Consider the following 11,808-nt stretch of genomic DNA (forward strand, 5'->3'; position numbering starts at 1 on the left):
TGTTTCTTTTGAGTTATTCTACAGTTTAAAACCGTTATTTTGATATTTCAGTTAATTCTATGACCAGTTGGTCAGTGCCGAAATTGCCTAAAATTGTGTGACATAGCCCCTTTAATATGTGCATATACTAACCTGTAATCACTTTCCCTAATCCAACTTGGAACGAAAATGGCTTCTGACCAGGATCCTTTGTACTTTAAAAGGAGATATTTAACAATTATTATTACATACTTGACTTTTCTGTGAGCAAATAGCTAACTAAACAAAGTGATGGCAAGTTAACTAACACTTGTACAAAACAAAAGCAAAAAGTCCAGCAATTGTTTTTACAGTACAAACCTTCCATGTTTTATCACACAAAAGCCATGATAATATTACTCAAGTTTTTCAACATAAATGAAATGGGATGCTCAGAATATGAGAATATGCCCTGCTGCTGCAAAAGTACAAGGAAATGGAGTTTTCCTAAATTAAAATAATGGGTGCCTGTTAATGATACCATAACCATGTTTTGTGGGCACAGCTCAGATTTCCTTGTTATACTCAGTCAAGGTTACCATAGACCTTTACAGGTGTCCTTAGCCAAATAAAAATGTAAGTGCATTGTTTTAATCTTCACCATCACAAACAATATATCAATGTTTAGCTTATAAAATGCACCAACCAGTATAAAAAAATAAACTGATGAGGTTTTCAGTAAATTTATCAGGTATTGAATTTGGATGCACAAACAAAACTACTGCATTATATTATGAGGCATTATCAGTGATCTTCCAAAACGTGCAAGGCTTAACTGATAATCCTTTTCAAAAAGCTTTGCCAGGGTAAATTCCGACAAGCCAAATGGCCCAAAAAGTAGCGATAGCACATAAAATAAAACCGCAACAAACGACAACCCTTATGAAAGCATTTAAATTTCGACAAGGACAAGCAATTTTCCTTCAATTTAATTACTGACAGCAACACAAAGAGCGATAAAACAGCGACACAGACAATTTTTAAATTTAGACAAGCGACACGGGCAACCCCACCTGGTAGGGTCTCTTTCAATACTTTTCAATTTCTCTGTATTTGGTTATCAAATATTTATACAAGTACATACTACAAGGAAGGCAATAATGGGAGACCAATTTCAAAAACTAAAAATCCTTCACATGGTTTTTCGAAAATGTGTTGGGAATCTTTGTTTCGACATGCTTTTGTGAATGAATCATGTAACTTTTAAACATTTATTTTAGAAAAACCTATATAACCTAGTAATCATTGATTTAGCTTGAAAAAGAGATCTGGAAAAAATCCTTGAAGGTATAGTATGGTGCATAACCTTAAGAGGTTTCAAACAGTTGCATATAACACCTTCTAGATTGGAAAGCTTTGACTCTTAAAAGTACAAAACTAACTACAAATACTTACATGTGTACAGTTTAATATTATTGAGCATGTCACGATATTTTTTCTGCAAGCTGCACACCCGTGCACAGCATGCACAACAGGCGCTTTGTGGGCTTGAGGTTTGGAGAGATGTCAGCAAATTAGCACTTTTCTGATCAAGTGGAAGGCAGCTTTCCAAAATGCAAGTACAACAATGCTCCTTTCATAACGCACTTTGAAATGAAGGCACGTGCTGATCGAAGGTGAAAATTTATATCGAACCGACTCAGTTGATGCAGAGATTTTTAAGGTGATTATCACAGCGATTGGAAAATACATACCTCCAAAACTTCTTAGGTGGATTTGTATTTAACGATCCAGTACAATGGACTGTTATTGTGTCACCTGGATTTGGACGAGGACCGCTCCCAGCTCTCAAAATGTCTTTCTTGACGTCCGCCATCTTGTGTAGATCGTATGTCCCAGCATTCTTTGCTTGCAACCTTGTTCCCAGGGTCTTCTCGGCGTCGAACTTCCGGGATTGTTCAAGCAAAACACTCGGCGACAACAACATCAGGTAAGATTTCTTCGAATTTATTCAGTCACAATCAAAACTAAAGATTGATCATAGGAAATTATAATGTAAATATACCTTGCCATTCAACTGCAATACCCATCTTGCTAGTGTAACACTGTTTTTGACCGTTCCAAGGCAACGGATTACGGCCACTTTGTCGTGCCGGTCACATATCGTTTCGATATCGTTCCACGTCAGATCGTTTCACTTTTAAAATGAGAGAGATTACAATCTTCTTGAACAATAGCTCCGACCGGCACGGGAAAATTTGATCGCCACGTGCATTACCATTTCTGTAATGTTGACAACAAGAACCTTTGCAGGGACATTTTACGCTGCTTTAAAGACACAACATAGAAAACTTCATTTATTACTATTAAAAAGTAATCAGAATCTTCCACTGGCCCCATGTTGTTGTTATTGTTTTGGCAAGTTCAGAAAGAGAGGAGCTGTTCATGTGCCTAAGAGGCATCCGCTGACTACCGCCCCGCTGATTGCTTTGCAAGTTGTGAGAACATTGCTCAGATTTCATATAAGAGAATGCATGGGAAGTTGCTTTCCCCCTGATTTATTCATTTCATAAACAATTTTGTACTAGATCATTAATTTTTTTTGTACGATTGATTTAAACTCTATCTGAAACCCAGCATTTGTTCTGCACCTGATTTGTTTAGAAAAGAAAGACATGAAAATACTCAGCCAAACTGGCAACAAAAAAGTAACAGTTTTTATTTGAACAATAGAATGTTGTTCCTACAGTGAATTCATTAACAAGGTTTCATCTCAACTAAAACCCACATGTAGTTTGTACACGGTGCATACCTTTTTTTATGACATTATCTTCATAATATAATCACTAGTTACTTAAGCCCCATTTACACGGCAGAAAAAGCTTGGCATGACTCGGATAAAATTGGTACCCGAACCAGGAAAAATAGCACTGATACCCTGTTTACACGTCCTTTTTCTACCGTGCTAAGCTGCGTTAAATAATGTTTTGGTGCGGGTAGAAGGCTCAAAACCTTGTCCAGCGTACGCGATTCTGCCTTAGTGCGCATGTGGCTATTTCATTTAAACGTCACATACGAGTCGCGAGAGTCGTGCATCTTTTCGCCTTTTCCAAGAAAACTAGAAAAGGATGAAAGTATATATGGTTCTTGTTCAGATGGCAGCAGTGATGGCTTGTACCTATTATTTCATTCTTCTCGCATTATTTGGTTCAACTCCTTACATCATGCTCTTCCAAGGTAGTATTTCAGCTTTTGACTCTGGACACTAACGAACACGAATACAGGAGAAAACGACCGATGAAGACTGCTGAAAGTTATGCTAGTTCTTCCATGAATGTTCATGTGATTTTCTTGGCAACTGTTTTTCATAAAATACACGTCTAACACGCCGCCGAGTGGAATTTCTGCAAATTTATTGAATGATGTAATGTAAGAAAAGAGTTGGTTCAGCACGGCTAATCGTTTACACTACACATTTTATTCAAGCCGGGTTAGATTTTCAGGAGCGCATACCAATTTTATCCGTGCTCGGACTACCTCGCGACTAGGTCCGAGCACGGGTAATATTTTGGTTCGGCACGGGTGAGGAAAAGTCGTTTACACGACAAAATTTATCCGTACCGAACCATTTTTAAGTCGTGAATAACGACTTATTGCGGTCTGCTGGAGGGAATTCGATTAAATTTGTGTAAACTCCCTTGGTAACCTGGCAATTTTATATTAAGTTTAAATTAAGTTCAAAATGGCGGATAAACGTGGACAAGGGCTGGTTTCACGAGTTGTAATGTGAACTTGTGGATGTACATCAGGAGAATACGAATATTTTTTCCTTTCTGGAAGGAATTTTTCTAGTGAGGCTACTGCTCGAATCTACATTTACACACAATGCAACGGAAAGGATGGCCAAGGAAGCAAGAAACTTGCACGCCGAACAATAGCTTATTTTGAAAGTCCGCGGATATGAAATTATCTTTCATTGAAATGCAATCAAATAGTTGGTAAGTAATAAATCACCCTAAATAAGGCTGTATTTTCCGCTACAAATTAGTCTTATGCACTCAGCAAGATTAAACTGATGCGTTTCGAAACAATTAGAGATATCTATAGTTGGCTTGCTTTGTCTTTCGGTCGATCATCTATTTGCACGTTCGTCAAGTTTTTGTATTTAGTAATATTTTATATTCGTTGTCACACTCTCGTTAACGAAATTCCCAAGTACATCTATCTCGTGACTTAAACTTAAATCAAAATTTCCTCTGGCATTCGTAGCTCATTAGGTAGCAAGCCTTTAGTGAATGATAAATTTGCTCTGCTTTTGAAGGCAAAGCTACATTTGTAAACACAGTATTATGCATCAGTCCCTTACAATTATTTTTTCTTCATACACATGGTCTGTCAAAAAAGGGACATATTAGTTCAACTGTGGTAATTATAGTTCTCCAGGGGTGTATCATTGCACTCAGGTAATTTTTTGCTTTGTCAACATCCACTGAGTGCTATGGGGTAGACATTCAAAGAAATTTAACATTAATTCAAAGGGTGAGAGGTACTATTGTTAGCGACTATTAATTTTAGCGATTTTTTCTGTGCAAGATTTAGCGACTATTTAATATAGGGATTTTCCAAAAACTTCAAGAACTAGTAATATCATGTAAACCAGCTTTTACTGGCCGGTGATGAACATATGGCTAAGATGAAAATAAATGTTCAGTAAAAGAAAAAAACTACCGTATCTTGACATTGAATGCACATAAATTGCATTGCCTAAAAGAACAAAGTTACCAGTATCCATTTTTGTGTTCCATTAGGGTGGGAAGGGGGTACCGGGAGGTACTTGAAATTTGACCAAGGCAAATTTTAGCAAGTATTTAATTTAGCGATTTTCGCCCAAAACGCACTAAAATCGCTAAAATGTAATAGCCACTAATATAACAATAGTAACCTTAAGGTCGATTTCTGTACATGTCCTATGCCTCCCCCCCCCCCCCCCAAATAAATGCATGCAGTCATCTCAGCCGAAAAGGAACCTGGTTGCATGCCATGCTGATAAATAACAAATTGCTTACACTTAGATGGTTTGTTGTACGTGTTGTCCTACAGATTTATTTTAACAAGGCACATAGCATTTTGAATTAATTTACAGATTCGCCAAAACAATATCCTGCAATACAGCACATCACTGAACTCTGCATGGGGCTAGGCTGTCAAGAGGTGTGGGCTGGAATGAACATCCTGCAGTAACTTGTATGAAACATATGATCAGAAAAAAGAATTTTATTTCAAATTTACTCTCATTTCACAAACAGTGAATACTGCTCTCTATAAATTGACTTTTAGCAGACTGTACAGCTTGAAAAGAAATATTTGGAAGTCATTCTTATTAACTACTGAAAACAAAGAGTTAAAGATAAACAAGCTTTAAGGTTCAGATCCTTTAATCCAACATGGCCACCAAATCTATGCAGGGTGGCTAGCAATGTATAGAGATTATTTAAAAACGAATTAATAAGGCTGATTAAAATGCATTCATTTGATGATTTTCGTGGCATGTAAAGGGGTAAAGTGAACTTTTTGGTTGCAAGTAAAGATACCAGAAAAGGAAATAAGCAGCAGGTTTCATTTGTTACATGTATCAGGCCTCTAAATTGATAATAAAGTATGTTGACTTCACTGTTTCCTGCCAATTGCATTACTTAGAAGTCACATGTATGAGGCATCTGTTAGTTTCTTTTAAAACTATTTGCCTTCTGTCACAGTGTCTGCCATTCTTTAACAGAGAAAAATGTATGTCGAATAATACCACTGTCCTGTATACAATGGCTGAGTTACCTGGTTATTAATTAAAGAACCCTTTAGTAAATGTGAAACAGTTTGGTGAAAAAAAATTCCCTAGCTTCTTTCCATTACCAGCTTCGCAGCATCTTAAGGTACCTCATATCTTGTTACCACTATACGTGTCTCTCTCAGCATTAATTATTTTAAGCTCTGAAATAATCTTTACTTCTTAGCTGCTTAGCTAGAAGGCCTCGATGGACTACTGGATGGTTAGTTTTCAGTTAGAATATGGGGTTATTTATCACTTACCAGCTAGAAATTTAAACATGACTCAACTATGACGTACGTTTAACAGACTTCATAGACAATTACAAAATTTGTCGTTTGTCAGCAGACATTTTAAATTTATTTTGGCTAATTCTGGGCTATCAGTTTATAATATACCACATTCACGACTTTGCTCATAGAGCCTTTGATTTCCGGTACGCGTACAAATTTTATCCGAGCTGTGCCACAATTTTTTTTTTGCCGTGTAAATGGGGCTAAGGTTCGTGAGTTTCTGGTTAAACAAAGTCCTGTTAACATGCAGTTCTATAGGCACAGGGAATTATAAAGAAACAAGGAGAATGTTCGTATTCCCATGTAAATCGAAGACCAAAATAGTTAATATAAGAGGTTATTGATATAACTGCCCTGGTTGTTCTTTTTATTCCTCGTGTCTACTAGGTTGCTAAAGAAACGCAATTGCGTCATCCAACACTAGAATGTTAAAATATGGCAGATAGGGACTCAGATGATATCAAGTTGTACAAGACTTGCCTTAGCGCTGCCAAAGAAGTGCGCGGCGATTTTAAACGGGTAATTGAGAATCTCAAACTTCATTTAAGCATTGCAAAAGAAGTCGGTGACAAGGCTGGAGAAGGAGATGCCTATTGTGGTCTTGGTTATGCGTATCATTGTCTCTGTGATTTTGAAAAGGCAAACGACTATAACCAACTTTACCTTAGCAGTGCTTTAGAGATAGGGGACAAGGCTAGGGTAGGAGTAGCCTATGGCAACCTTGGTACTAATTCAAAAAGTCGTGGTGATTTTGAGCAAGCTAAAGAGTACCACAAGCTGCATCTGAGCATTGCTAGAGAAGTTGGGAACAGGCCAGAAGAAGGACGTGCCTGTGGTAATCTTGGTGATGCCTTTCGTTGTCTTGGTGATTTAAACCAAGCCATAGGATACAACAATATATGTCTGAGCATTGCAAAAGAGGTTGGAAACAAAGCTGATGAAGGAACTGCCTATAACAATCTTGGTAATGCGTATCGCTTGCAAGGTGATTTCAAAAAAGCATTAGAGTACCACACAAAAGAGCTTAGCATTGCCAAAGAAGTTGAGGACAGGGTTAGAGAAGGAAGTGCCTATGGTAGTCTTGGTAATGCTTATCTATGTCTTGGTGATTTTCAACAAGCTGTAGAGTTCCACAAGAAAGATCTTAACATAGCCAAAGAAGTGGGGGATAGGGTTGGAGAAGGAAGTGCTTATGGTAACCTTGGTAACGCTTATCAATGTCGTGGTGATTTTAAACAAGCTATAGTGTGCCATAAGATTTCTCTTAGCGTTGCCAAAGAAGTGGGAGACAGGGCTTCGGAAGGAAGTGCCTATAGCAATCTTGGTCATGATTATCGTTGTCTCGAAGATTTCAAACAAGCTATTGAGTACCAGAATGCTTGTCTAAGCATTGCCAAAGAGGTCGGGGACAAGGATGTGGAAGGACGTTCCTATTGCAGCCTTGGTGATGCTTATCGTTGTCTTGGTGATTTTAAACAAGCCATTGAATACCACAGTGTGTCTCTTGACATTGCCAAAGAGGTGGGGGACAGGACTTTAGAAGGAAGTTCATATTGCGGCCTCGGTAATTCCTATCAAAGTCTTCGTGATTTCAAGCAGGCCATTGAGAACCACAAACGCCATCTTACCATTGCTAAAGAAATGGGGTACAGGGCTCAAGAACGAACTGCGTATAGTAATCTTGGCAATTCTTACAGAAGTTTTGGGGATCTTAAACAAGCAGTAGAGTACCACAAGAAAGATCTTACCATTGCCAGAGAAGTTGGGAACAGGGCTGAAGAAGGACGTGCCTATGGCAATCTTGGCAATTGTTATCATCGTCTTGGTGATTTTAAACAAACCATACAGTACCACAAACTCCATCTAACCATTGCCAAGGAACTGGGTAACAGGGCTGAAGAAGGAAGTGCCTATGGCAATCTCGGCAATTGTTATCGTCGTCTTGGGGATGTTAAACAAGCCATACAGTGCCACAAACTTGGCCTAACCATTGCCAAAGAAGTGGGGAACAGGGCTGAAGAAGGAGGTGCCAATTGCAATCTTGGTAATGATTATCAAAGTCTCGGTGATTGTAAACAGGCTATGGAGTACCACACACTTCATCTTACAATTGCTAAAGAATTGGGGGACAGGGCTGGAGAAGGAAGAGCCTACGGCAGTCTTGGCCAATGTTACCACGCTCTCAGTGATAGTAAACAAGCTCTAGAGTACCACACCAAAGAGCTTGCCATTGCAAAAGAAATTGGGGACCGGGCTGGAGAAGGAAGTGCCTATGGAAGTCTTGGCATTGCTTATTGTAGTCTAAGTGATTTTGAACGAGCTATAGAATATCAGAACATTAGTCTACAAATTGCCAAAGATATGGGCGACAGGGCTGCGGAAGGTTGCGCATATGGCAACCTTGGCTCTGCGTATGGAAGCTGCAGTGATTTTAAAAAGAAAATAGAGTGCCAAAAGGTTTGCCTTGCCATTGCTAAAGAGGTTAGTTACAGAGCTGCAGAAGGAGCTGCCTGTGCCAATCTGGGTGGTGCATACCTCCGTCTCGGTGACTTCAAGCAAAGCTTGGACTACCACAAACTTCATCTTAGCATTTCTAGAGAACTGGGGAACAGGGCAGGAGAAGGGACTGCGTATGGTCATCTTGGCGTTGTTTATCATACGCTCTGTGATTTCCGTCAATCCATTGAGCACCAAAAACAATGCCTTGGCATTGCCAAAGAAGTTGGAGACAGGAAAGGAGAAGCTGGTGCCTATTGCAATCTCGGTAACGATTATCAAAGTCTCGGTGATTTTGAACAAGCCATCCAGTACCACATGCTTCATCTTACTATTGCCAAAGAACTGCACGATAGGCCTGGAGAAGGACGTGCCCATGGCAATCTTGGTAATGCCTATCGATGCCTGGGTGATTCTAAGCGAGCCATTGAGTACCACGAGAAAGATCTTAGCGTTGCAAGAGAAGTGGGTGAAAGGGCTGCAGAAGCACGTGCCTACTGCAATCTTGGCAATGCTTATCTTGATCTCGGTGATTTTAAACAAGCCAAAAAGTATCACCAACTTTCCCTTGACATTGCCAAAGAGTCGGGGGACAGGAATGCAGAGGGACGAGCCTATGGCAATCTTGGCGTTGATTATGGAGCACTCAATGACTTCGAACAAGCCAAAAAGTACCACAAACTTCATATTAGCATTGCCAAAGAGGTGGGGGACATAGAAGGAGAAGGAACTGCATATTTTTTGCTAGGAAACGTTTTTGAATCTTTGGGCTCTTTACCTGAGGCTTTGGATTGTTATAAATCCAGTATAAGACTGTACGAGATTGCGAGAGTTCGTCTTCAGTACCACGATTGGTGGAAAGTAAGTTGGCGTAATAAACATCACAAGGCGTACACTGCTCTTTGGAGGGTACTCTTGAAGGATAGCAAGACTGTCGAGGCTTTGTGTGCAGCTGAGCAAGGACGAGCACAAGCTTTGATGGATCTTATGAGGTCACAATATGGCTTTGGATCAATTCAGTCCTTATCCAATCAACCCAAAGAAACATCATCTCTCCCATTAAGCCACATTTCTACTCAAACGGTATTTGTAGCGCTTGAAAGTGACCTGATCAATTGCTGGATACTTTGTAAAGGACGCGATGTGCAGTTTAGACAATCCAAAATTGGGTATGGATGTGAAGATGCAAGCACGTTTCTGCAGAATTTAATAACAAGTGCCCTTGAAGAAAATGGTGTTGGTGTTGGTGTAAGATGTGAAAATCGGTCACTGGATGAGCCAAGAGATGCAATTATATCTACTGGGAAATCTGATCAAGAAACAGTAGAGTCATCACTCTTGCAGGGTAATCTTTTTCGTGTCTTGTATGACATAGTTATTGGTCCCATTTCAAAGTTGCTTCAAGGTGACGATTTAATTATTGTCCCGGACGGTCCGTTGAGCTTGGCCCCTTATGTTGCTTTTCTTGATCGCGATTCAAAGTACCTGTGTGAATCTGTCAGAATTCGCCTTGTGCCTTCGCTGACGAGTTTAAAACTCATTGCAGATTGCCCTGACGGATACCACAGTAAGAGTGGGGCGCTTCTTGTGGGAGATCCATGGGTGGGGGAAGTTACCAACACTGAAGGCGTGCACTTCTTGACACAGCTACCTTGCGCCAAGGAGGAAGTTGAGATGATTGGAAAAATTCTTAGCACGACACCTCTCACGGGAAAACGAGCAACAAAAGATGAAGTTCTGAAACAGCTCACTTCCGTTGCGTTGGTGCATATTGCAGCACATGGACGAATGGAAACTGGTGAAATTGCATTGGCGCCAAATCCTACACGAATATCCAAGATCCCCAAAGAGGAAGATTACATGTTGACGATGGCAGATGTGCAAGCTGTTCAGCTGCGAGCAAAGCTGGTTGTGCTTAGTTGCTGCCACAGTGCCAAAGGAAAGGTTAAGGCCGAGGGTGTAGTTGGTATTGCAAGGGCCTTTTTGGGTGCTGGTGCCCGTTCTGTTCTGGTGTCCCTGTGGGCTATTGACGACGAAGCTACAATGGTGTTTATGCAAAGTTTTTACGAACACCTTGGAGATGGTAAAAGTGCCAGTGTGGCCCTTAACCTGGCTATGAAATTCCTAAGGGAGTCAAAGAAGTACAGTGCCATGAAGTACTGGGCTCCATTTGTACTTATTGGTGATGACATCACACTTGATCTTGCTAAAGAGGATTAAAGCGTATGAGTGGCTTTGACGCTGTTGCAAACTTGAACGGTCTGACTTAGCCGTGAATGTAAATAAAAGTCTTCAATGAAGCCAAGTCGAAACCAAGGGGTCAGTTACCCTTTCAAAGCTATATTTAAGAGTGTATAAAAAGTTATTGGACTTGCTTTTTATAATGTTACAAATGACGTCACTTATTGATTATCCCTGTATCCATCATGCCTAAGGACACTGTTGAAACGTTTTGTGTACCTGAAACTTCTGTTTTAACTTCTATCGAACGCACAGATATGATGTAAAAAGAGCTGTACGTCATCGGCGTAATCGAAAAGTTCTACCAAGCGCTGGCAAAGAATCATTTCAGATAGTTTTCTGTGTTAAGCAACAAGATTCTTGCAAAGACGGCATGTTCTAATCCTCTAGCCTACAAGCTAGAAGTGAAGAATAACACAAAGAGAACAGGAAGACATGGAGGAGAACATTAAACGCGTGTCTGTTTTAACTGTGAACTTCTGCATGTTTGACTTCACTAATATATTAGCTGGTGAAGTAGTGTACAGAGCCGTTTTATTTAAGACGGTCTATATAACTGTTTGTTTTCGATGTACGTTTGTGGAGTACTTTTATTGGCTAAAAAAAGTTATACCCTTATATTTTAATCAGAGAAAATATGCTGTTCAATAACAAGCAAAACTTAATCTAACCGCGCTTGGCAACAATTGCGTGTTTCCGCTTCAAATTCTGATAGATTTGCGTCACTCGGTAGAAAACTACTTAATTTTACTTAACCTTTGAGCATTATTTTCAGGTCATGCATCAAATAGGCAAATAAAATAAAATTGAATTAGAAACGACTTCATTATAACTTTTTTTAAAATTTCCTTGATCGTACTGCATATCTGGACACGCCACAAGAGAATTTGAAATCGTTTTAAACCTGCTCTTCGCACGTGACATGGGCGATGTAAAATACTAGCGTCTCTCAACGATGGGTTGTAAAGTGACAGTGACGCTAGTTTAGTTTTCAAAAGA

The 11,808-nt window shown here is 39.7% G+C and overlaps 2 protein-coding genes across 2 annotated transcripts; one reads left to right on the top strand and one right to left on the bottom strand.

The window, feature by feature from the left end:
• Positions 1-127: 127 nt before the first annotated feature.
• LOC144645231 (uncharacterized) lies at positions 128-1,873 on the bottom strand. Its single transcript, XM_078504730.1, has 2 exons — positions 1,713-1,873; positions 128-194 (listed from the first exon to the last, which is right to left on the bottom strand). Exons 1-2 carry the CDS (start codon positions 1,832-1,834, stop codon positions 128-130), a joined length of 189 nt encoding a protein of 62 aa, XP_078360856.1. The 5' UTR covers positions 1,835-1,873.
• Positions 1,874-1,899: 26 nt separating this feature from the next.
• LOC144645091 (uncharacterized) lies at positions 1,900-11,649 on the top strand. The gene is made up of 2 exons (XM_078504562.1): positions 1,900-1,948; positions 6,460-11,649. Exon 2 carries the CDS (start codon positions 6,508-6,510, stop codon positions 10,786-10,788), a length of 4,281 nt encoding a protein of 1,426 aa, XP_078360688.1. The 5' UTR covers positions 1,900-1,948; positions 6,460-6,507; the 3' UTR covers positions 10,789-11,649.
• The last annotated feature ends 159 nt before the right edge of the window (positions 11,650-11,808 follow it).

Source organism: Oculina patagonica, chromosome 3 (assembly GCF_052425735.1).
Source record: "Oculina patagonica isolate OP01 chromosome 3, crgOcupat, whole genome shotgun sequence".
Lineage (NCBI taxonomy): Eukaryota > Metazoa > Cnidaria > Anthozoa > Scleractinia > Oculinidae > Oculina > Oculina patagonica.

What these genes read in the sequence shown, in the direction of transcription:
- LOC144645091 (XM_078504562.1), top strand. Translation starts at nt 6,508, where the DNA reads ATGGCAGATAGGGACTCAGATGATATCAAGTTGTACAAGACTTGCCTT.
- LOC144645231 (XM_078504730.1), bottom strand. Translation starts at nt 1,834, where the DNA reads ATGGCGGACGTCAAGAAAGACATTTTGAGAGCTGGGAGCGGTCCTCGT. An exon ending in CCACCTAAGAAGTTTTGGAG is followed by an intron (nt 195 to 1,712) that starts GTATGTATTTTC and finishes CTCCTTTTAAAG; the next exon opens with TACAAAGGATCCTGGTCAGA.